The sequence below is a fragment of the Phyllostomus discolor genome, chromosome 2 (assembly GCF_004126475.2).
Source record: "Phyllostomus discolor isolate MPI-MPIP mPhyDis1 chromosome 2, mPhyDis1.pri.v3, whole genome shotgun sequence".
Taxonomy (NCBI): domain Eukaryota; kingdom Metazoa; phylum Chordata; class Mammalia; order Chiroptera; family Phyllostomidae; genus Phyllostomus; species Phyllostomus discolor.
This window is the reverse complement of record NC_040904.2, coordinates 48,083,148-48,106,043: the sequence shown is the minus strand read 5'-3', so window position 1 is coordinate 48,106,043 and position 22,896 is coordinate 48,083,148. Positions and strand designations below refer to the sequence as shown.

Sequence of the window (22,896 nt, the reverse complement as noted above, 5' to 3'; positions counted from 1 at the left end):
TAATAATGTGTATCCTGGTACAAGAAATTAAATGACTTACCCAAAGTCACATGAGGAGAGCAAGTACTAGAGCCAATATATTCTACTTTTATCAATTTACTTCCCAAGGAAGGAAGCTTAGTGTTTTCCACTTTAAGCTGTTCATTTATACAGATCCACAAGGACAATAAAAGTGAAGCTTTTCAGAGGTCTATCACCCAAGTAGAAAAGCATCTCATTGATTTTGCTAATAATTATACAAATTCAAACTAAAATAACTATTATATAATATACTTATTAAATTGATTCCAAATAAATATAAACTTTTCAATAGTGGATAGGTCATAGTTTAACATACTGCTTCATTACTGTGATGGTTCTGTAAACTAAAAAATCTTTCTAAACTGTGTAATATAAATTAAAAAATTTATGCTAATAAAGTAAACCAAAATAAAATTATATGGAAATTTTAGTTACTTATAGGCAAGTTATCTACAATACTGAAAGATTAGAACATGCACAATACCTTTCTAGTGCAAGTGGCTTTAAAACTTAGTGTGTAAACATAATGTAGAAATAAATATATAAAAAGCTAAAAATAATAATTATTAACCATGGAAAACCATATACATATTTATATGAAGTCAATTGATAGGAAAAATAAAAGTATATATAAAATTATTAAAGAGAATTGTAATGCTGTACAGCACCGAATTTGTTTAATTATAGCTATGTGTGTGCAATGATTAAGGATTTAAGAGACTATAAAAATATGACTAATCATTGAAACAAATATGAAGACATTATTGGTACAGTTTCCCTCAAAATTAGGTTCATATTTAACTTAACTATAATTTAAAGTTGGTCAATTTAGGCAAGAATAAATTAAATTTATATTAGATTAGTTTACTTCTTGGCCTCAAACCATCAAACACGGGTGGTCTGTACAGAGAAATAAGTAAATCAACCACTATCTTCAATATACTGATTTAGTGATTAAACTAAAAACCCACTGACGGAAGCCTAGGGCCTGGGTTTTCTCCGCTTTGTACAGGATGCCGTTCAGACATCGGTTTCCACCGGTGGAACACGAGGCAATTTGGATGACACTGCATGTCTGTTCTAAGTGCTTTGGTTCCAGGAGGGACACACACAGCTCTCCCAGTACCCACAAAAGAAAAATCCACATTTCTAATGTGGCGGCTTATTGGACTTAGAAAAATTCAGAAGAAATTAAAATGCTAACACATCCATCTAGGGGCTTGAGGGCTGGGCCAAACTCTAAAATCAATATTGAACAAGGGTCTTTGAGTAAAGCTTAACTGAATTCTGATAAGAATTAAATTACATTTTAGAGTCGCCATGGATAGAGCTCATTAAAGAAAAATCACGATTAAAGGTTCTTCTGAGGGAGAGCATTCGAAAGGATGGTGAGAATTTCCATTACTGGAATTCACCCAGGTCTTCCAAGGGATGTGACCACCTCTCAGATAGTGCTCCTTATCATAATCACAGCATAGTTATTGGACAACCGGAGCGAACAGCTGCAGCCTGGAGAATCACGAGCTCCTGTGCCTGGAATGGAGATAGAAACCTGAGCCCGCACACCACAGAAACACACAATTTAGCAAGATTAGGCCCTCTTTGGTCTCATGACACACTCAGGAGAGGAAGCAAAGCATTTAAAATGGGAGAGCGCTACATTTGACAGGTTAAAACAATCTCCTAAAGTCCAATGAATCTCACTGAACATGCAAGGTCCTTATATTCAGAAATCCTAAATAGGCCAGAAATCTCATCAAAATTAATCTCAGGACAGCATTCATTTCAGTATTCCTCAAGTTAAAAAAAGTGTGCTTTATAAGGATATCCTCATTTCTTTTCTTTATCTTCTACAATTTAGCTATCCATCTATCCATCCATCCTCACCTGAGGACATACTCACTGATTTTAGAGAGAGGGAAGGAAAGAAAAGAGAGAGGGAGAAAAACATTGATATGAGAGAGAAACATGGAGCAGCTGCCTGTCACATGTGCCCCCACCAGAGATCAAACATGCAACCTAGGCATGTACCCTGACCAGGAATCGAACCTGTGACCTTTCGGTTCACAGGACGGGACGAGACTCCAATCAACTGGACCACACTGGCCAGGGCAGGATTGCCCCATTTCTCATTCACAAACCTTTGGAGAAAATCCTGAAAGCACCCCATATAGAAATGGGGCAACTGAGGCTTAGAAAGATCAAGTTAAGTCTCCCAGGGAGACAAGGCATTAAGTGACAGAACCAAATTCAGACCCGTGCTCTTCACATCACATTATATTGTTTCCTCACATTGTTCGTATGATTTCTCATTCATAAAGGATAAAAAAAAAAACTGAAGGAGGTTGCCACAGGAGCTTCATTATAGTAGCAAGAATCAACAGGCAGTCCTAAAAGGGACGGGAAATAGACACAGGAGCTACAAAACACAGCAGTCTGTGGTCAGTATAAGGGCACACAGCCATACATACTTGCTTCTACAGGCTCTGCTGACCCCACTGCCACAGAGCTCACTGCAAGAGCATAACGACTTCACAGTGGTGGTCTGATGTGAATGTCGTTGCTGTGTATGACAGTCTGCACAATCTGTTGACAAAGGCTGGGACTTGGTGATTTTCTCTTTCTGACAAAGACTTCAAAGGGTGATATTTGAAATAGTCTTATTTACTATAGAGGTAAGCTTTTGTTCACTCGATTTCCCCCGATATGCAATTGCTCCTTCCAAATCTGTGTTTATGTTCTGGACAAACTAAAACTACGTGATGTTTGCAAAAAACACTGGACTACAAGTGCCAACAAGTGAATAGAGCCCTGGCTTGGACAGTAATGATAGAAGATAAGCAGTCACTTTCTTCCTCTCTGTCTCTGTGTTCTCACTTCTTAAAGAGAAGAGTTTAGACACATGATCTTAAAAAGTTTTTTTCCAGCTGTAACATTGTGTGGTACTATAATGATACTATGTATGTGTTTAAGTTGCCTTTGGGGAGAAAAAGGAAATAAAATTGAACTCAAGAAATGCAAAGCATCAAATCCTGCAAGATCTTAATCTTAAAGAACTTTCAGATCTGTGCTCACAGATCTCCAGGGCTGCAATGAGTTAGAGCTGTCAGGTTATTGGAAAATGCCAATGAGGCCAGAAACTTCTGCAACAAACTTGAAACTTGGGGATCTACAAAGTTATGTATAACTCCCAATGTCTTACAACGAAAGCTTCTTTTATGTTGAAACACCTGGGCACTGAGGGCCAAACCACAGCTCTTTTGCGGGTTTGCAAAAGAGTACCGCTTTCTCCACTAACAAGTGTTAAACAGGCACATTAATATCACACAGAAGGATAAAGAAATTTACATTAAAAAACATTTCTGTTCATCCATTAAATTGCTCTGTCATACAATAGCTTAATGCATAGACTTAAATAGCTTGGCAAAAACCTAAGATAATGTGACTATGAGCTTTCTTAGGCACCCAGTGACGTTATTAAAGTATAGTTGTTGTGTTCTTAAAAAGAAAACAATTATTAGCTCAGTCAGCATCCCATTTAAGGTGTTTATAATACAGGTTTCCCCATTTGCATCATTGAAAACCTTCTGGGCATGATAAATAAGAAAATTTCTGGATAGAAAAGAGGTGACTGAAAGGGCCCAGGAGTCTGAAAGCACACCGAACACCGAAAGTCCAGAAGCCCTGTAACATTCCTTAACAAGTACTGACGACTTCAAGTACAGGCTGAGACTGATCATGAAGAGGTGTGATGTTGACACTTGGGAAACTCTCTGATGCTTCAGAGGGTAACATGCTCGCTTGTACACTTATGCTTGAAACCCACAGGGCGATGGTCTTCCCCGCAGACTGCTAACTCACCTTGGCAGTCCCATCCCAACACACCTTCCTGACTTCATAGGAACACATGGGAAAAATTAAGCTATGCCAATTGACACGCACACATATTTTGAAGTCTGGAGCAAAGTAAAGAGCTGATGGCTATGTGCTCTGTGGAATGATTGGCCCTTTGCCAAAGAAAATATCTTTGCCAAGCACCTGAGGACCAAATCTGAACTTACAATGTAGCAGGGCTCGCAGTAGGCTTTCTTCTCCACAGCATAGAAGGGCTGCCCTCGGAGCTTGTTGCTGCAGATTATGCACGTGAAACAGTCCACGTGGAAGACCTGGTCCATGGCAGTGCATCCTGTGCCTTCCCCGACCACATTTTCCCCACAGCGAGCACAGCGGCCTGAAAGAAAAAAGGGATTGACTGTTAAGAACACACCAAGGAACACTTTTGGTTCTGCTGTGGAAGACAACATGGGGCAGAGAGCAGATTTGCAATGTCAGCAGCAGCAGCAATAGAACCACTGCTGTCGCCATCACTGCCATGAGCAAGACCACCGGGAGAGTCACCATTATCCCCTGGATGGCCAGCAGATGGGAATTTTATATGACTTGGTTGAGGAGTGGGCCGTCACAGCCCAAGATCCCACAGAAAATGACAGAGCAGGACTCAAGTCTCCTGACATCGCAGCCAGGGCCCTGACTCTGCTCTCACGTGGACATCTAAGGAAGATGGCTCAGCATGGTAGGAGCAGAGGGCCTTGTCTGTGAAAGCCTTTCTCCTTTTTGGAGAGTCTACATGCCCAGTTAGACTGTAAGGGAACAGGGTCCAAACTCAAACTTGAACTCCTTTGACAAAAGCTCTGGTCGTGAAACCTTTGCATCCAGCTCTCTATGACAGGCAGGTCAAAAGGCCGTCCCTTTCATTTCCAGACAGCTCTGACTGCTAGAAGTTCTTTCTCACACTGAGCTGGAATGCTTTCTCACTCTAACTGCTACCCAGTAGTTCTAATTCTGTCTTCCAGGGATGCATAGCACAGCTCTTCTCTCTCATACTCGGCAATCTTTAAATCATTGCAGTTCAGTTGGTGTTGCCTCCATGTCTGTTCTTAGTTTGAACATCCTTACACCCTGCAACAGTTCCACATATTGCAGGGTTTGAGCCCCCCAAGGCCCTGGGTTCTGCAAACTTTCTGTATTCTTACATTGATTCGTGGGGCATGAAGCCCACATATGGATATCAGGTTTTGCTTTTAAAAATTCACATGAAGTTTTAAACAGCAATACAACAGAATTTAAGAAAAAAATTATGTCAGTGAGGGGCATTGTGCTGGTTGCAATCTGTATCTATGCGTGGCTCTGTCATGGGGATGTTGAGTCAGAGGTCAGATCCACGTTCAGTTTCCCTTCCTACGCTTTATTTCTACTATGTAACTACAGGCTGCTGGGAATGGCAGCAAGAATCTGTAGGCTTTTCCACATAAACTAGAGCAAACCTAGTGCTCCACATGTGTCAGACATTTTCTAGGTGCTTTTTATATATTAACTCATTTCATATTCACAACGACTTATATGATAGGTGCTGTTATTATTCCTATTTTACAGATGAGGAAACTGAGTCACAAGAATGGTTAACTAACTTCAAACTCAAACTGTCTTGTTTCAGTGTCTCTAGGCTTAGCCACTATGCAGTCTTGCTTCTGCCTGGCCATGGGCATCAGGATTGAACACAGACCTGGAATTATGGAGAAATTTCTCACGGAAGACTGCTCTCAGTCCTCTGTCACATTGGATTGACAACCATTTCACACGTAAAAATAGGAGGGCTAAACGTTTCAACTTGGGAGAAAAAAGGCAATATATTTCCAGTTCTCTGTAGTTGTATTTGGCCCTGAAAAGTATGTCTTTATATTCTGTTGCAGGATTTGAGTATCTTTATAGTATAGCCCATCATCACCACCCTAAGGAATAAGAAATATCAGGTGTTAGAAAAAGAGCCATTTCCACTATAACTGATATATTGTGAAGTAAATATGTTCTTGACATTTGAACAAAACAGTGTGGCTTAATTTGCAAACATTTATCCAAGAGTTTACTTGTACCTGTTTTTATTATAAGATGTATAACCTTAGAAAGGTATGTTTAACATTTTGGATGTTCATTGTTTTTAGTAACCAAAGTAGATTATTTCATATGGCACTGTTTTTGTGCTTGTTCAGAAACAACAACAACAACAACAACAACAACAACAACACTTAACTAGTTCGCTAGAAAGTTCACTGAGCTATGTTTGAACATGATGTGAAAATTCTGAGAGCTTCATGGTACTATTTAACAACACTCCATTACAAAAAACATACTGGGGACTACAGGCAATCCATGGAGTCTAATTTTTAAAGAGTCGTCATCGTACTTAGTACTTAAACTTTTCTTTTTCAACTGCTTGGGCACAATCATCACACTCATCCCAACATAAACAGATTCATTTTCTATATATAGGAGCCTGTTCATTAAAATTTACATGTGTAATATTAATAGAAGTAGCATTTGTTACTATTTTTCCATTTTCTATGAGTCATATTCAAATCACTGATCTTTTTTGCTTGATATGAATAAATAATGCAACAAAATAGTAATAATGAAAACTGTAGGTTTAAGAACAGAAAAAAAACATACAAACTGCACGGCCATTCTCTGAGCTGAATGGCACTGTTACTGCACATCAAGTAAACACCACTCAACAGAGGTGATGTGGTACATGTGAAATTTTTAAGAATGTGGTGATTATTAAGAGTAAGCTGGATTCCTGAGAAGGTTATACTTCAAATTCAACAAATTTTAAATTTGTTAAGTCCAGATCAACCAAATTATTTTTAATTATTCCTCTTTCCCTTTCCAGATGCCATATGGATTCCTTGATAGTCCACTAGGGACTACCAGTGACCTGTGCACCATACTTTGGGGGGAAAAGTTTTTTTTTAAAAGATTTTATTTATTTATTTTTAGAGAGGGAATGGAGGGAGAAAGAGAGAGAGAGAGAAACATCAATGTGTGGTTGCTGGGGGTCATGGCCTGCAACCCAGGCATGTACCCTGACTGGGAATTGAACCTGCGACACTTTGGTTCGCAGCCCGTGCTCAATCCACTGAGCTACACCAGCCAGGGCTGGGAAAAAAGTTTTGACCAATGTTACCGATTGTTGGTCATGATGGTCTATGAGGCACACAGAGGTGGTAGCAATTATGATCCAGACGACAGCTGCCCAAAGTGTAACATCTGGAATCCAAGGGTCTGAGCGTACATGGCAGAAGGAGAGTTTGAGGACCTGGGGGGATATTTCAATCACTGATTAGATGGAAAGATCAGAGTAGAGCCCTAAAGGTCAAGATGAAAAGACAAACCTTGAATTCATATTCTCTTCAAGACATTCCCAGGTATCTACTCTTTGTCCAGTACTGTATTTGGCTTCTGTGACACACATAAATGATCAGATAAATCAGTACCTTGTACAGTCATTATGAGACCACAACCACATGAGAAAGTGTCACATGACAATATGCAATGGAAATGTGGAAGGAAAATCACATCTAAGGCTCCGGAAAGTTTCTGTGGAGAAAGAGGCATTTGAGCCCAACCTTAAAGGATGGAATTTTGACGGATGGGAATGAAAAACAAACAAACAAACAAACAAATAAACAAAACTAATTTTTCTGAGGCTCACTGAATCCAAAAACACTGCAGTGATTTGGTGCTGGCACAACAAGATTTTGTCTTCTCAGCCATGAAAACAGATAAACTATGTTCATAAGGAACAATCTTCCTTTATATTTTGGAGAATATTCTTCCAGAGTGGGTCAGATTAATATGCTGGACCCAGACATGACCAGCTCTTCTGCCTCCTGTATTTTTCCTATTCTTGGGAGAAATCAGGGACACTGGGCTCGAGGGCAGTCTGGCACCTTCAAAATCACAAGCACAGGAAAAGAGCGAAGAACAAAAATTAAAAATAGCCCTGCACATCAACAGGACAGTAAAGGTGCCCGAATGTTCCCTGTTTTACATTAACAAAAACTTACAAACTATATGCCTTTTAGGTAGGCATTCATAATGGAAAGAAAATTACTCAACCATAGTGCATCTTGCCCTTACAGGGGCTTACACGACACACCACTGAAAGCACACTACATTCTTAATGCTCTTCTTTTAGACAAGTATCACAGCACTTTTAAACGAAGAAAATAAGCGGAATTGTACAGACTCGCAGGCGTCAAAGCATGAGGAAATATAGTTGATTAGGGGCCAGTAGGAATCCTGGGGTCAAGTTCAAATGCAAGGCTGGAATGAGGAGCTTGTTGGCAAGGCTTAGCACAGTAACTTAAAAAATGCAAGGAAAGAGGATCATACAACCTGGGGAGAACTTTGTCAGTGAATTAACACACCTGAACAACAACAACAGCAAAAGAGCTAGTTTATATATGTTCCTGCTTGTTATATATGTTGCTCTTTGTCAACTGTGGAGACAGTCATGAGTCTTTCTCACTCCTTCCTCCCTCTTTTCCTCTCAACTATAGCAACCTCTGCAAGGCCTCTGAAATACTTCCTTCCCACCACATGCCTGCCACCTACATTGGGCTTCATTATCTTTCATGGGTCCTTGCAATGACTTCCCGATTGTTCCATTATCTCCGACCTACTTCCTCTTACAAATGGAAAGGCTTCATGGAAGTCTTAGTACTTGAGCAAGTCTGGGCAGTTACACAGTTTTTGAACAAGTCATTTTTACCAATGGCATATGTAGGGGGTGACATTACAGGCCAATCAACATGTTGAGCCAGGGAGGTGGAGCAGCGGGATACAAGTTGTAAACTTTAATGGCTCCAGCTTTCTTTTTTCATAATGTGAATTTATATATTTCCGTTATAATTGGAAAATAAAACGTTACTTAAAGGTATTTTTCCTAGAATCAGTACACTGATAGGTCATAGACTGTCTTTTGCACAGAATGCTTGTTTTGGAGGTGGGACCAAAAATGCCCATAGCTGTTTGGAGAGCTGGCACCACGGTGATCAGCGGTGATGTACTCCCGAACTTGTACGTTATTCCAAAAGACCTGTTCCAAAAGTTGAGTCACTAAGTTTATAACAGGGTAGTGAAATGATGGTCAAGTATACCTAGAGACAGACAAAGCTTGCCCCAATTTATTGTGTGTGCGCACATATGTGTATGTGTGTGCATCCGTATGTGAGCGTGCGCGTGTGTGTATGTGTGTGTGTATATATATACACGTGCTATATATATATATATATATATATATATATATATAGTCTGTCCAGAAAGTATTCAGCCATGTACTACAAAAAAGAGAGACATTTATTAAAGAAGATACAAAATACAAGAAACATTGTACAAAGCACAATGATACCTCAGTCCCCTTCAAAGTAGGCACCTTGGGACCTCATGCAGTTCTCCCAATCGCCATCGGCTGCTCTGTTGTATTTTTTCTGAATCTCATTAACGTTCTGAAATCTCTTCCCTTTCAAAGGTGATTTTAGTTTTGGGGAATGGCAGAAGTCACAGGGTACCGAATCTTGGCTGTAGCGGGGCTGAATCACCTGGATCCTTGGTCTTTGTTGATTGCAGCCCATACACATTTAACATTCTCAGGTATTCTGCTTGTTGTAGGTCTTCCAGAAGGTAGACTACTATCAACAGATTCTCAACCATCTTTGAAGCAGTTGTGCCACATTTTTATTTGTGCTGCACTCACTGCATCACCCCTGAAAGCCTCCTGAATCATCCGAATAGTCTCCATGAAGGAATGTTTAAGCTTAATTCAAAATTTGATGCAGATTCATTGTTCTAATCACTGAGTCATTTTGAATGCTCATGCAAACCTTTCTCATTATATTAACAATAGTTGGACGTTTTCCAGACAGACCTTGTATATAGCAACTGGAGATATTGTCCTAAAGTACAGCCTCCATTAAGCTGATTCAGAAATTATTTTCCACTGAAGGTCCAAAAATATACTAGAACAAGTTTGTACTCTTTTTCTGACAGGCTCATATAACATTCATTGAAGGTTCTAGTCTGATGGCATTTTCTAATCGCCAGAGCTTTTATTTTATGGAACCCTGCAGCATCAATGCGTATAATGAGGAGGTTTTTAAACTGCTTAAGTTCTGGGACAGTGATTCTCAATCTCACCTGTATGTTGGAATTATCTGGAAAACTATTTAAAAATAATTACTGATCTCCAGGTCCCTGATCCAGAGATTCTGAATTTGTTGGTCCAAACGAGATGTCCTAAGATGGAATTTTTAAAGCTTACAGGTGATTCTACTGTTCAGCCAAGTTGAGCCACTTTCCAAGGGTGCCTATTTCTGTACCGCTTATCAGGAAAACAGCTGACAAGTATCGCCCAAGCAGGTTTCATCTGCATGCAAAACAGTTCTGAGGCAGACGGGTAACAATGGGTTGGCTGGAAAAAAAACAAATTCTGTGGCATTTTAACATATGTTGCTTTTCACCAACAAGAGTACTTTCCCTTATGTCTTAGTCTGAAGAGTTTTCAATGCCTTTCCACCCATTGATAACTACATGAACAGAATCTGCTAAGTTTTCTCAGAAACTGTTTTGCCAGCACCAAACCAGAGAAAGCAGTTCCCTTAATTAGAAGCACTCCTATGGCACAGACTTCTTTTGTGTCACCAATGGCCATAGACAATACGGAATCTATAGAGAAATGTCAATTGACAGCAATTTAAGTAAAGGTGTGGTGTCACAAATTATATCATGCATCAAATTTAGTCATTATTTTCTTGGACTCTGTCTTTAAATAATGTAGCAATATTTAGTCTCTCATGGTTAGTGCTACTGAGCTTTGTGAATATTTGAATCCTTATCAGATTTTAAAAGCTGGGCACTAGGACATATCGAGTTCTGTCACTCTGCTTGTATATACAAGGGGAGACCCCCCAAAACTGGAATTTACTTATAAAAATTGTGTATTTATTCTCATGTGTTTAAACTTCCATTACCTACAAAGTGTTCTCCATTTGATGCAATATACCCATCAAGATGTTTTTTTCACTGCTTAAAACAGTTTTTGAACTTATCGATATTGATGCCTTTTAGTGCTTCTGCTGTTTTTTGTTTCACATCTTTCACATCAGTAAATCGTTTCCCTTTGAGGACATTTTTCATCCGAGGAAACAAAGAAAAAGTTGCTCGGGGCAAGATCAGGTGAATAGGGAGGCTGGGGAATGAGGGTCAGGCCATATTTTTTTGGTCAAAAACTGCTGAACACTCACTGAGGTGTGGGGAGGTGTGTTCATAAATCACATTATCAAATGGGCAAATATGTTGAAAGAGTCTTCAAAAAAAAATCATTGATGCCAAACACAGCCTCTCACAACAATGCCAGCTGGTACACTGATACAGATGGGTTCCGAGAACACTCACCTAGCAGGGCAAGTCTGTAGTACAATACAAGTGGCCCACCCTTCAGATGATAATTCCATTTTGGGGGGGGTTCACCCTCCAGATGATAATTCCATTTTTGGGGGATCCACCCTTGTATATACCTGCATTGTATTATATTACTTCACTATGCTATTGCTTAGGTGGTCCTTGCAGAAATGCTCGCAGAGTCAATGGGCACTTGGATAGCAGGGAGAAGGATGGGACGGATAGCCATTCGCCTCTCCTCTTCCCTATACAGCGCGCGCGCACACACACACACACACACACACACACAACAGGAAAAGGAGCAATGGCAGTTACCTTACTAGAAGCAGTGGTAGACATGAGAAACAGGGTGAATGAGAATTTATCATCTCTTGTTCATTGACAAATGAGAGACAAAAATAAGAAACATTTAAAGTACAAAATAAGAAATCGTGTAAGTACAAAATAAAAAATTGAGCTAGGGTAACATCCAAACAAGAAAAAAAATCCAGATTATCAGAGAGAACAGGTGGACAAGGCCTGGGCAACAAACCAGATGTGAAGGAGTGAAGGCTGAGTGGCCTGTTGGTAAAAGGAAGTCAGTATGAGGTGATTCATTTATAGATATGTGCTTGCTTAGGTTGGACCTTCAGGTAAAGGGGTAAATTGGAGGGGGAGTCCCACATAGGGTTGCCAAAGAAGCATGCTTCACTGACTGAAATATACTGCATTGTGAAGAAGAGTTGCAAATATATAAAAGAAAACCACTGCTTTGTTTCCTGTGCCAGGCAGTGCCCTACACATTCCACATGAATTCTTCCATTTAGCCCCCTCAACACTTATGCACCCTTATTTGATGGATAAGAAACATGAAGTTAACTGACTTGGCCCAAGTCTCTAAGGTAGAATGAAGTGAAGCTGGGATTAGAATCAGGTCAGGCTTCCAAAGCCCATCTTAATCAGCACACATTTTCCTATGAATATATTTATTATTCAATCGTTACTCTGATGCTTTTAGCATTGCCTAGGAGGGGGTCCCATTCCTACTTCCAGGGGAAGAAGAAGAGCCAGTTCAGCACAGGAGGCAAACACAAGGCCTGTGGGCCAAATCTAGCCCTCCACCTTGTTTCTACCCAGCAGCAGCACTAAGCTCTTGCTTAACTGTTAAGGAGTAGTTGCATTTATACAGTCCTAAAATTACACTCAGCCCTTTGAAGGCAACCGCTAGGCTCATGTGGCCGCTGGTGAAATTGAGTTTGAACTCCTGCAGTACAGCATCACTTCTCCCCCCACTTCCCACCCCCAAGTCTCAGGAGCACTCAGTGAGCATCAGGATCTGCTTGAAAGGAGAAATTGTTACAGGTAAAGAAGGTCCTTCAGAGAAAACCTTGAGGTGTTGAACCTCAAACTCTGACTTTCCACTAGGAAAGCTTTTAAAAAATACTGATAGCTATGTTCCACTTGCAGAGATTCCAACTTATTTGGTTTGGGGTAGAGCTCTGAAATGGCGATGTTAACATGCAGTGGGTTTGAGAACAATTGCTCTGAAGGGAACTGTGTGTTTATGTGTTCCACAAAGCCTCATTTGTCCTGGGGTATTCTTAGAAAGCAATGATGGCTATGACCAGAAGCCCTGGCCCTATGAGCTACATTCTAGCAAACTGCACTAGAAAAACCCATGGACCATGACCCTTGTCCCAACCTTCACTAAACAAATTAACACACACACACACACACACACACACACACAGCAGCCAGGACAATAATCTTCTGACAACTTCTGTTCTCAGGAGAAGCAGCATGAACCAAGCCCCAAACCTGACAACAAGTGCAAAATGAAAAATAACATTGCCTTATGGTTTTGGATAATGATACCCTTTAACAAAATTTTATATAACACAGTGTAAACGCAATCAGACAGAACTATGGGTGTTAAGTCATTAGTTATGGGGGCCTGAACAAGTTCCCTAATTTCTGAACCTGAGGTTCCTTGTTTTCAAAACAAGCAACTAAGTAGGTGCCCTTGAGGGACAGGTGGTCTTAATGCCATTCTGTCAACCCTTTAACAAACAGACTGAATATCTATTCTGTACAAAGTGCCCTGTACAGCGGTCACCCTTTCTCAGCTTCTGCAACAAGAAGAGGTGATGATGACTGTCTTGAAGTTCAATTAAGGTAGCAGCTACAAAGTGCCTAGTACAGGCCCTATTTCTTTCTGCCCCTACTGCAGCAGGTGCAGGACAACTTCAAAAGGAAGAGTTCATTATGACTAGGACCAGAGGGGCACACTCTGGACCCTTCTCTACAGATGACGGTCAATGTGGGAGCATAGGGGCAGCTGCATCTGCAAGACAGCAATGCAAGATTTGTATTTACCAATATGGCACTCATAGAATTTAGTGCCAGAAATTCAACCGCAAACCTGAAAAACTTTGTGGATGCCACAGAGATGATAATTATAGATGATAATTATCAATATTTATTCAGCACATATTATTAGCCAAGCATTAAGTATTTCAATGTACTATTTCATGTAATCTTCCTAACAACCCCATGATGTTGGTCCTATTATTATCTCTACTGTAGTTGAAGAAATATCAGCCTTGAGAGATTAAGTAACTTGCTCCAAGGCCACAGAGTTAAATACTGAAGCTGGAATCGGGGCCCAGACAGTCTGCTTCTCCAGCCCTGCCCTCTAACCTGCTTATTGCTTTAGAACTCCCAAATTCCTAAAAACTCCTGTCTGGCAGGAAGCTTGTCTAAACCTTCCAACATCCCTGACAGGAATATCAGTATCCATTTGGGCTAAAGCAAGGTTTCTTTCAAATTCATTTTTATGCATGGGCATTTTCTGATTTCCATTCTTAATTTTTAATCTTTTCTTTTAGATTTAAAATTTATTTCATGATTGATCTGCTGACAGAAAAAAATCAATACCTACAAGTAAAGTTAGAACTGCTGCTGCTGCAATGATTGCTTTTGACTTCTGATGCGAATCTCGTGTGTGGTGTCCCACGTGGGATTTTGTGTTTCCCTCAAGCTCCACTCAAAGATGAGACAATCTTTAAATTTGTGTGGACGCTGTTAGTTTAGTTTAGTTTTCTTTTTGGTGGGGAATTTGCAAACATGTTCTGGTCATTTAAGAGCAAACCCAAAACTTAGGTAACTCAAGGGGGTGTTTCTAAAGCCACTGAATTTCAGTGTCTCACATTAGCCGTGATCTCTCTATGATGTTAACAAACACTCCTCACACTGGCACAGTGCTTTACAATGTTAAATGTACGTTCTCACCGGACACCATCGAAAACAGAAAAATAAAGGTCATAACTAACAACATAACTTCTTTTAAATTTTGCATACAAGTTCACTTAAAACATAATTTCCATGTTCTTATCTGAATCTTACAATAACTAAAAGCTAAAAAAGATAATTACCCTCTTTTGACAAATGAGTTAACCTCAGAATAACCTTGTGTATGACTTGGGAGGTAGGCAGCAGAGCTGGAATTCGAGCTCAGTTCACCTGGCCCCAGATCTAGTGGTCTTTGACCTGTGTGCCTGGCTTTGGACCAAGACATGGCTGATGTTCTCACCTGAGAGCACGTCCCACAGAAGCTAATTAGTCTTACTTGGGTTTTGGTTTTGTACTTCATGCCGATATGCCTATTATACATTGTTAAAAGTATTTAAAAGTCTTAGCATGTAAGAGCAGGTGAAAAACAGCATCCAGCCTAACTTCCTTTACAGACACAAAAACAAAGACTCAGAGGAAGGCAGCGCCTTGGGTTAGATCTTATAGCAAGCGAGAGCAGAGATGAAGCCTGGACTCAAGATTGCAGGCTCTCAGTGTGGTGCTCTTTCAATGGCACAAAACCGTCTCCCAGGCGTGCCACCTAAAGTAGTCATTTCTTCCCACTAGCAGGCGCTGTTGCTTGAGCATGAGGAATTTCTCCTCTCACCTAAAGTAAAATTTCATTGTAAGTGGGGTATTTTGTGGGACACTGTAGTCCACAAGATTAACTCCCACGTGACTCCAGAACAAAATTAACTCCATTACTTTCAGGACCAGCATAACCATTTGATCTCAGTCTGAAACACCCAGCATGTGCTGCATTTGTACATTGTGTGTTCTGAAAATCGCAGGAATAGACACAGAATGCAGGGTGAAGGGTTTTGCAAAAGTTACCTCAGGGCCAGAGAAGGCCGGGCTCTGGTCCCTATTTGACCAAAGGTGGTCTGAACTTATTTGTTTTGTACATTGGAGTTACATATACTATTTTCTTGATAGAAGGTTTCTAATTTTGTTATTTTTTTAAAGAATAAAAACCACTTGAGTAAGTAGTAGATTTGTAGTTAAAAGAACTGGGTTCCAATCCTAGCCCTATTATATATAACCTTTGACTTTGGGCAAGCTACTTAATCTATCTAAGCCAGGTCTAGGTACCTCAATAATAATCCCAGCCCCAAGGGGACTCAAGGTGCTACTGGGATAATAAAATTACATATATACGTAATTGTAAATGTCAATAAAATGCCAGAAATTACTTCAATATGTATCATTGTCAATAAATTTTATTATGTGTATTGTTATAAATCACATGCACAATAGAGCAAAAAAGGTACTTATGAATCTGGTGCTTCCACCCAGAGATCACATTCTAAGCAATGCCTAAGCAAAATCCACAAAGTGGAATGCAGTACTGAAGGTGAGTAGACAGATTTTGAGGACCTAAGCTTCTTGAGAATACTGGCAGTGCCCTTTATCCTCTCAGGAGAGCAGGCAGTTGGATATCATCAATGTTTGACACATGACGCTGCATCAGACCTCAGAGGGAGACCCAGGCATGGAGCCTGAGAGATCAGGCCGTCCCCATCCTTGCATGTCTGTAAAATCCTCCTTGCTAAACTGCAGTCTGCATCGATTCCATTTCTGGCACTTGCATAGCAACACTGAGCTCTCTGAGCGCTGAAGTGACGTCTTGGGAACAGTTATTAATACACGTATGTATGCACACAGTATGTGAAAATAGGCAAGATTGAAAGCGATTAGTGTATTACTTTTAGGCAATGCTTCCCACTGGGAGTATGCTCCTGGAAAATTTTCTCTCTCTCTCAAGAAGCTTACGCAGTCATCTGCTATCACTTACCAGCATGTTTGGGATAAAAATGGTGTCAATTTTAAGGAAACACACTTCTCAATTTTCTTTGTTAACATCTGAATAAAACATGAGAAGCTTCCTACTTTTCCCTTCTCCCCTTTCATTCAGAGAATAAGTCCCTTCACAATCTTGCTTTGTGTGGAGAGGAAATAAATAGTCCCCCTTGTTTGCCACCTCCAAATTAGTAGAATTCACTGGGTTTGAAAGCAGAAAAATTTAATTCAGTTCTAGTAAGCTCCACTAGCTACCATTATTTCTGAGGTGCAGCCCAATGTTTTATAATAAGAGCACAACTAGAAATCATATTTTACCTTGCCAGAGCTTATAGCCTTGTGTGATCATAACAGAGCAGCAAAGGCAGGCACCAGAATGTTCTACAGGCAGGATTTGGTTGAGACTGAAGGAACACTTTCTGGACCATATAAAAGAGTGTGGGAAAATGAAGCATTTCTTTAAGAAGCCACGTGCCCAGGCTGGACATATACTTTCTATCTCCTTCTATTAAAATGAATACACTGAATCAAGGTGTTTTTCTAAGCACCTTCAATCTTTTATTCTAAGATAAGTTTTATAAGATGAGTAGGCAACTTGAAGTTAGATAAAGCCTGCTTGAAGGTAAGGAGAATCTGCTCCATGGTGATCTTTGGACAGCCCTTCAAGACCCAATTCTCTGAAACACTATAAAAGTTAAGAAATAAAAGCCACAAGAAAACCAGGCAATAGGCATGTTCTATTTATGTCAGCAAAGTATTTCTGGGAGATTCCTCTTGTACTGATGTAGTTTCCATGTTTAGATTGTCATATTCAGTAAACACATTTAATTTTTACAGTATGACTAATACCTGAGTGCCTAATGACTTGTGAGATAAGTTAAGGGCTCTCCCTTCCCAAGGCTCACAAGGAGCTCCCAGAAACCATGTAAATCCACAGAAACTACACAAAAACAGGTAAGCTCAGTAATGGGCTCTTGCATCAGCTCCTGCTACGTGCTTATTTGTAGTTTGTCTTGGGCAAGAGATAGCACATAGAGGGATGCAAAGTTGAAGGTCTTTAACAAAAATTTGGACTGTAAACACAGCTTGGCATTATCAGCATTCTGTTAAGTTCAAAGAAGAGATCGTTACAACAAATACAGCTTGCTTTATTTCTGAAACAAAACTGTGCACATATTTGTGGCCATACTACTAATTAACCTGTAGACTGTTCCTTTCATCTATTCAGTGTTTTTCTGTTCCCTGTTCCAACATGTTGGGGTTATTTCTTCCCATCTGGAACGTAATCAAACTATTCTCTTATAGGTACTAGAGAGTAAAACTGTACAAATGGTGAAGAGACGATGGAGACTGACTTGTACAAAAAGATTAAAGAAGCAATCTGTGTCCATAAAATGAGGCTGAAGGATGACTAAGGAGTGCCATGATGATGGTCTATAAATATTCGCAAGGTGTAAATGCCGAGGAATAATTTAGCTCGGTGCAGGTGGTACAACTGGGAGCTATGGTGTATATTCAAGAAAAGGGAGGAAGATTGCTATTAAAGACAAATCTTTGAATGTGTAAGATGTTATTCATGGCCTAAAACAAAATTGGAACAAGAAGGGTAGTTGAGAAAGCAATAGAATGAGAGCCAGAAGTCATGGATTTAGGGGTTGGCTTTACAATAGATATGTGGCTTTGCCTGGCTGGCGTAGCTCAGTGGATTGAGCACGGGCTGGGAACCAAAGTGTCCCAGGTTCGATTCCCAGCCAGGGTACATTCCTGGGTTGCAGACCATAACCCCCAGCAACCACACATTGATGTCTCTCTCTCTCTCTCTCTCTCTCTCTCTCTCTCTCTCTCTGTCTCTCTCTGTCTCTCTCTCCCTCTCTCTCCCTCCCTCCCTTCCCTCTCTAAAAATAAATAAATAAAATATTAAAAAAAAAAAAAAACAATAGATATGTGGCTTTGGAAAGGTCATTTAACCAGCATGGGCCTCAGATCCCTCTTTTGTAAATTAAGAGTGTGAACCAGAATTAAACCTTAAGAGTTCTGAGTATTCAGCTATATTGTATTCTCAAAATAAGAAGAAGAGTGGAGGGGAGTGGTGATGGACAAAAGCCCCTTTATCAGTTTCATTTCTGTACCATTAATTTCCTCAGAATAATTTTTCAGGAACTTACTGTTTTAGAAATGGTTGCACGAGAAATTTGCCACCTTCGAAAGTTTGGAAAAAGTATTGGAGATTAAGTTTAGACCCATTCCTGTTCAAAAGACTCCTGAGAAGGCAGAAGACATTTAAGTTATGCTTTTATGAAATGTTTATTGAGTACATACTATAGGCCAACATAGCAGAAAGAGCAGTAAGACAGATTTGCCCTTTGGAACTCACATTTCAAATACAATGCCAACTATAGAATTGCCAACTTCTATAATGAGTTCACAAATGAACAGAAGAACAACACAAGTAATCCCCTGTAAGATTAAAAATAATTAATTATACCTAACATTTATTGAGAGCACCAAACTACCCATCTTTAAGGTCATGATAAATAATGTAGAAAATCCATATTCAAACAGATATGGAATGCTTACTGTATGTCAGACAGTGTGTGCCAAACTAGGAACCCCAGTGTATGCCCAGAAGCTCCTCAGTCACCTGTCTGTGCATACCCAACCGACGCTGCTGTGAGCCCAGCCTGGCCCTGCTCTGACCTGCTACCACAGCGAGTCTCACTGGACCCCAAACCTACTCATACCGTTCGAACATATTATTGTGATTGTGCTATTTAAAGAACTATTATATAAATTAATAAAAAGGAGCAAAAATGTTTTAATTTTTTAAAAAATAATACATAAATAGAATGCTTTGGGAAAGATCCATAAATATACTTCGCATAGAAAAAAAAGTAAGTTGTTCAATTAGGTGTGGATAAGCAACTTTAAAATATTAGGGGAAAAAGTTTAAAAATTGCAAAGAGTTCTGCATTCACCTTATTTTCCAGGTGTCTTTAAGTTCTTACTCTCCTTTAAAGAAACCCAAACTGGAAATGGCAGAGGTCCCATTATCACATGCAGTGTAACTCAAGTCAGACACAAGGCCAACAGCCCTTACTCAAATGTGCCCTGGACATTTTTTGTAAGTGGTGAAATACGTATTTTATTGTTTATTTATAAATAAACTTTATTAAGGTATAATTTATGTGTAATTAATTAACCCATTTTAAGTATAAATTTTGATAAACTGAGAAATTCATAGGCCCTTGGAACTACCACTGTGATCAAGTTCTACAATGTCTCTTTACTATCTCTGCTCCCCACCCCCAAATTCCCTTATGTCCCTTTAGAGTCAAATCTTGGAGAGTATTATGCAAAGTGAGGTAAGCCAGGCAGTGAAAGACAAATACCATATGATCTCACCTATAAGTGGAATAAGCAACCAAAATATAACCAGAGACATTGAAATAAAGAACAAACTGACAGTAACCAGAGGGGAGGGGGGTGGGGATAATGGAGGAGGGAAGGGCGAAGGGTTCTCAGGAACATCTATAAAGAACACGTGAAGAAAACCAAGGGGGAGTGGCGGGGAGAAAATGGAGACAACTGTATCTGAACGACATAAAAAAAATATGGGGGGAAAAAAAAAAAGAAAAAAATATCTTTCCCCTAGCCTTAGCAATCCACTCATTTCTGTCAACTATAGATTGTTTGCCTTTTCTAAGATTTTATAAGATGTAATTATATAGTGCATAGTATATTTCTTAGGTTGGGAGACTGGTCTGGCTCCTCTTATTCAGCAAAATGTTTGTGAGGGTTTCCAATGTTGCTGTACTTGCTAGCAGTTCATTTCCTTATTGCTGATGGGTAGTATTCCACTGTAAAAGCTCATAGAAGAATAAGCTTTTATTCCATAGTAAGGATTCTGATATTAATTTGTAAGTGATTAGATATTAGAGGAGAATGAAATCATTACATTATTTTTTCTATAGGTGCTCCAATGTTTATTATATATTAATAAACCATATATCTTTCATGTAGCTAGACATATTTTATACTGTTTCTCCCAATTGAATCTATAAGCGTGGTGTCAGTTTTGGAATACCCTTCCTCCACTTTTTCATCTGTCTTGTTAATCATAGATAACCCTAAAGGTGGGATAGAATAAAGAAATATTTTTTTAAAAAGAGCATAGTTTGTCCTTTCATTTGTTGATGGACATTTGAGTTGTTTCCAGTTTTTGGCTATTGCAAATAAAACCGCTACGAACTTGTGGGTATAGATTTTAGTACGAAAAGTGTGTTCATTTCTTTTGGGTCAATATATGAGAGGAGAAATGCTGAGTCATATAATAAATATATGTTTTACTTTTGAAGACACCACCAAACTGTTTTCCAAAGTGGCTGTCCAACTTTACATTTTTACCAGCAGTGTATGAGGATTCCATTTAAACCTTCCTCTAGTTTACAGTAGGTAATGGCATTCTTTTAACTCTTAGCCATTGTAATCAATGTGTATGAGTGCCTCATGGAGTTTTAACTTGTATTTTTCTTAAAACTAAAGATTTAGCGTATTTTTCATTTGCTTACTTGGTCACTTGTGTATTTTATTTCATGAAGTGTCCATTCAATATTTTGCCCATTTTTAAATTGAATTGTTTGCCTTCTTTTTGTGTTCTAAAAGTTCTTTTTGTATTCTGGACACAAGTCCTTTGTCAGATACACATATATTACACTGTTTTCCCCCCAGTATATGTCATTTAATTTTTAAAATGGTGTCTTTTTGAAAAGCAGAAGTTTTAAAATTTTTATGTGATCCAATTTATCATTTTTTTCCTTTTCTTTTTCTTTTCTTTAATCTTCCCTAGGAAATATTTGCTTCTGCCAATGTCATGAGGATTTCCCAGGAAAAATTTTAGTTTAGTTTTTATGTTCATATCTATGATCCAAAATAGATGCAAGACCTTTATAATGAGAACTGCAAAACATAACTGAGACAAATTAAATGAGATCTAAATAAAAGGAGAGATACACCATGTTCATGTATTGGAAGACAACATGTTAAATTGTCATTTCTCCCCAATTTGATTTATTAAGACAGTGAGGGAGTGGCACAAGGGTAGCCATAAACAGAAAAGTATTAAAATTAAATTATGCAATTTTTCTCTCCCTCTAAATTGGGATTCCCCAATTCCAAGTCCATTCTGATGAGTTCATTAGGCCCAAATGCATTAAAGTTCTACTTTGTCATAAAATTTTGACATAAAATTTCAAGGCTTTAGTTTAATTATGTTCGAGAAAACACTATACTTCCTTTACTCATTTTGTCTATTACAGTATTAAAAACTAGTGTTTTTTTATGGTGCATCTTAGTAAAACATACTAATGCCTTTTTATCTACTTTCTCCTCCAGAAGGGCATTTGTATATATCACATCAAATAAATTGATATTTTGTCTGAAATTTGTTTGTTAAAATCTGTAATTGTGCATGGTCATGGAAACTAGGAAGATGCAGAGGATAAGCCAAGAGATTATACATTTTACCAAGAGATCAGAATTAGTACCTGCTTTTTGATGTTAAACAAACAAGAAAACCCACACACTTTTTTCCCCCCTGGTGGGGGGAAGATGACAATCATTTTGCAACTCACAAGAATCGAATTTAAAAGTGTTTCGTTATGATGAAGTCATCCCTCATGGATCACCACAGAAAGACACAAATTTTACAACCTGCTGAGTACATCAGGTAAGTTTAACTGTGCAATCACAATCTGCAAAAAAAAAAAAAAAAAAAAACACCCCACCACTTTTAAATGGTTCTTACCATGTGAATTCAGGCTTCTATTTCATTTCTTAGCATTTATTGTGCCTGGAACATTTAAAGTAAGTTGTGACGTCCTAAAGTATAAAGCACTATAAAGGAGTGTTCTTTACTAATAAGTAAGAGTAATTTTTCTAACTGTGGGATAAAATATTTAAAATAGATTAATATGAAAGGTTGATACACAGTTAAATGTAATTTATCTTATTAAAATTGATGTCAGACATTGAGCTTAGATAGGTATCTTAATAGAAAACATGAATGTAGCAAAGCAGAAAACATACATTTTTCTTGCAGATATAAACTGAAAGAGTATAATCTGAAGTCACAGGTGGATCCATTTACTCATTGTTATTATCACAAGTGAATTAAACTGCAGAGCCCATGAGGCAACATAGTCCCTATTGCAAAAACAACATTTAGTGAACTATAGCAACAGGGTGGTTGGCTTGATGATGCCTCTATTAATGTCCACATCAGCTCTGTATGGGCAACTTGGATAAAATTGCCTTACAGAGTCTGTCAGTACATATGTGGATACATTTTGGGCTTAGGTCAACATGGATACAGCTGCTAATTTCTGTGGACATTCTGCCTGAGAAGCAAGAGGCACATTTTTAATAACATTTTTATATTAACAAACAAGC

The 22,896-nt window shown here is 38.9% G+C and overlaps 1 protein-coding gene across 5 annotated transcripts in view; it reads right to left on the bottom strand.

Moving 5' to 3' along the window:
* Nucleotides 1-22,896, bottom strand: part of LOC114490441 (LIM domain containing preferred translocation partner in lipoma) — a 636,657-nt gene that overhangs the window by 110,532 nt on the left and 503,229 nt on the right. For all 5 annotated transcript variants that reach the window (XM_036017287.1, XM_036017288.1, XM_028504415.2 and 2 more), the window contains one exon: nucleotides 4,083-4,252. In XM_036017287.1, the coding sequence (XP_035873180.1) occupies nucleotides 4,083-4,252 (170 nt within the window). The remainder of the gene's footprint in view (nucleotides 1-4,082; nucleotides 4,253-22,896) is intronic.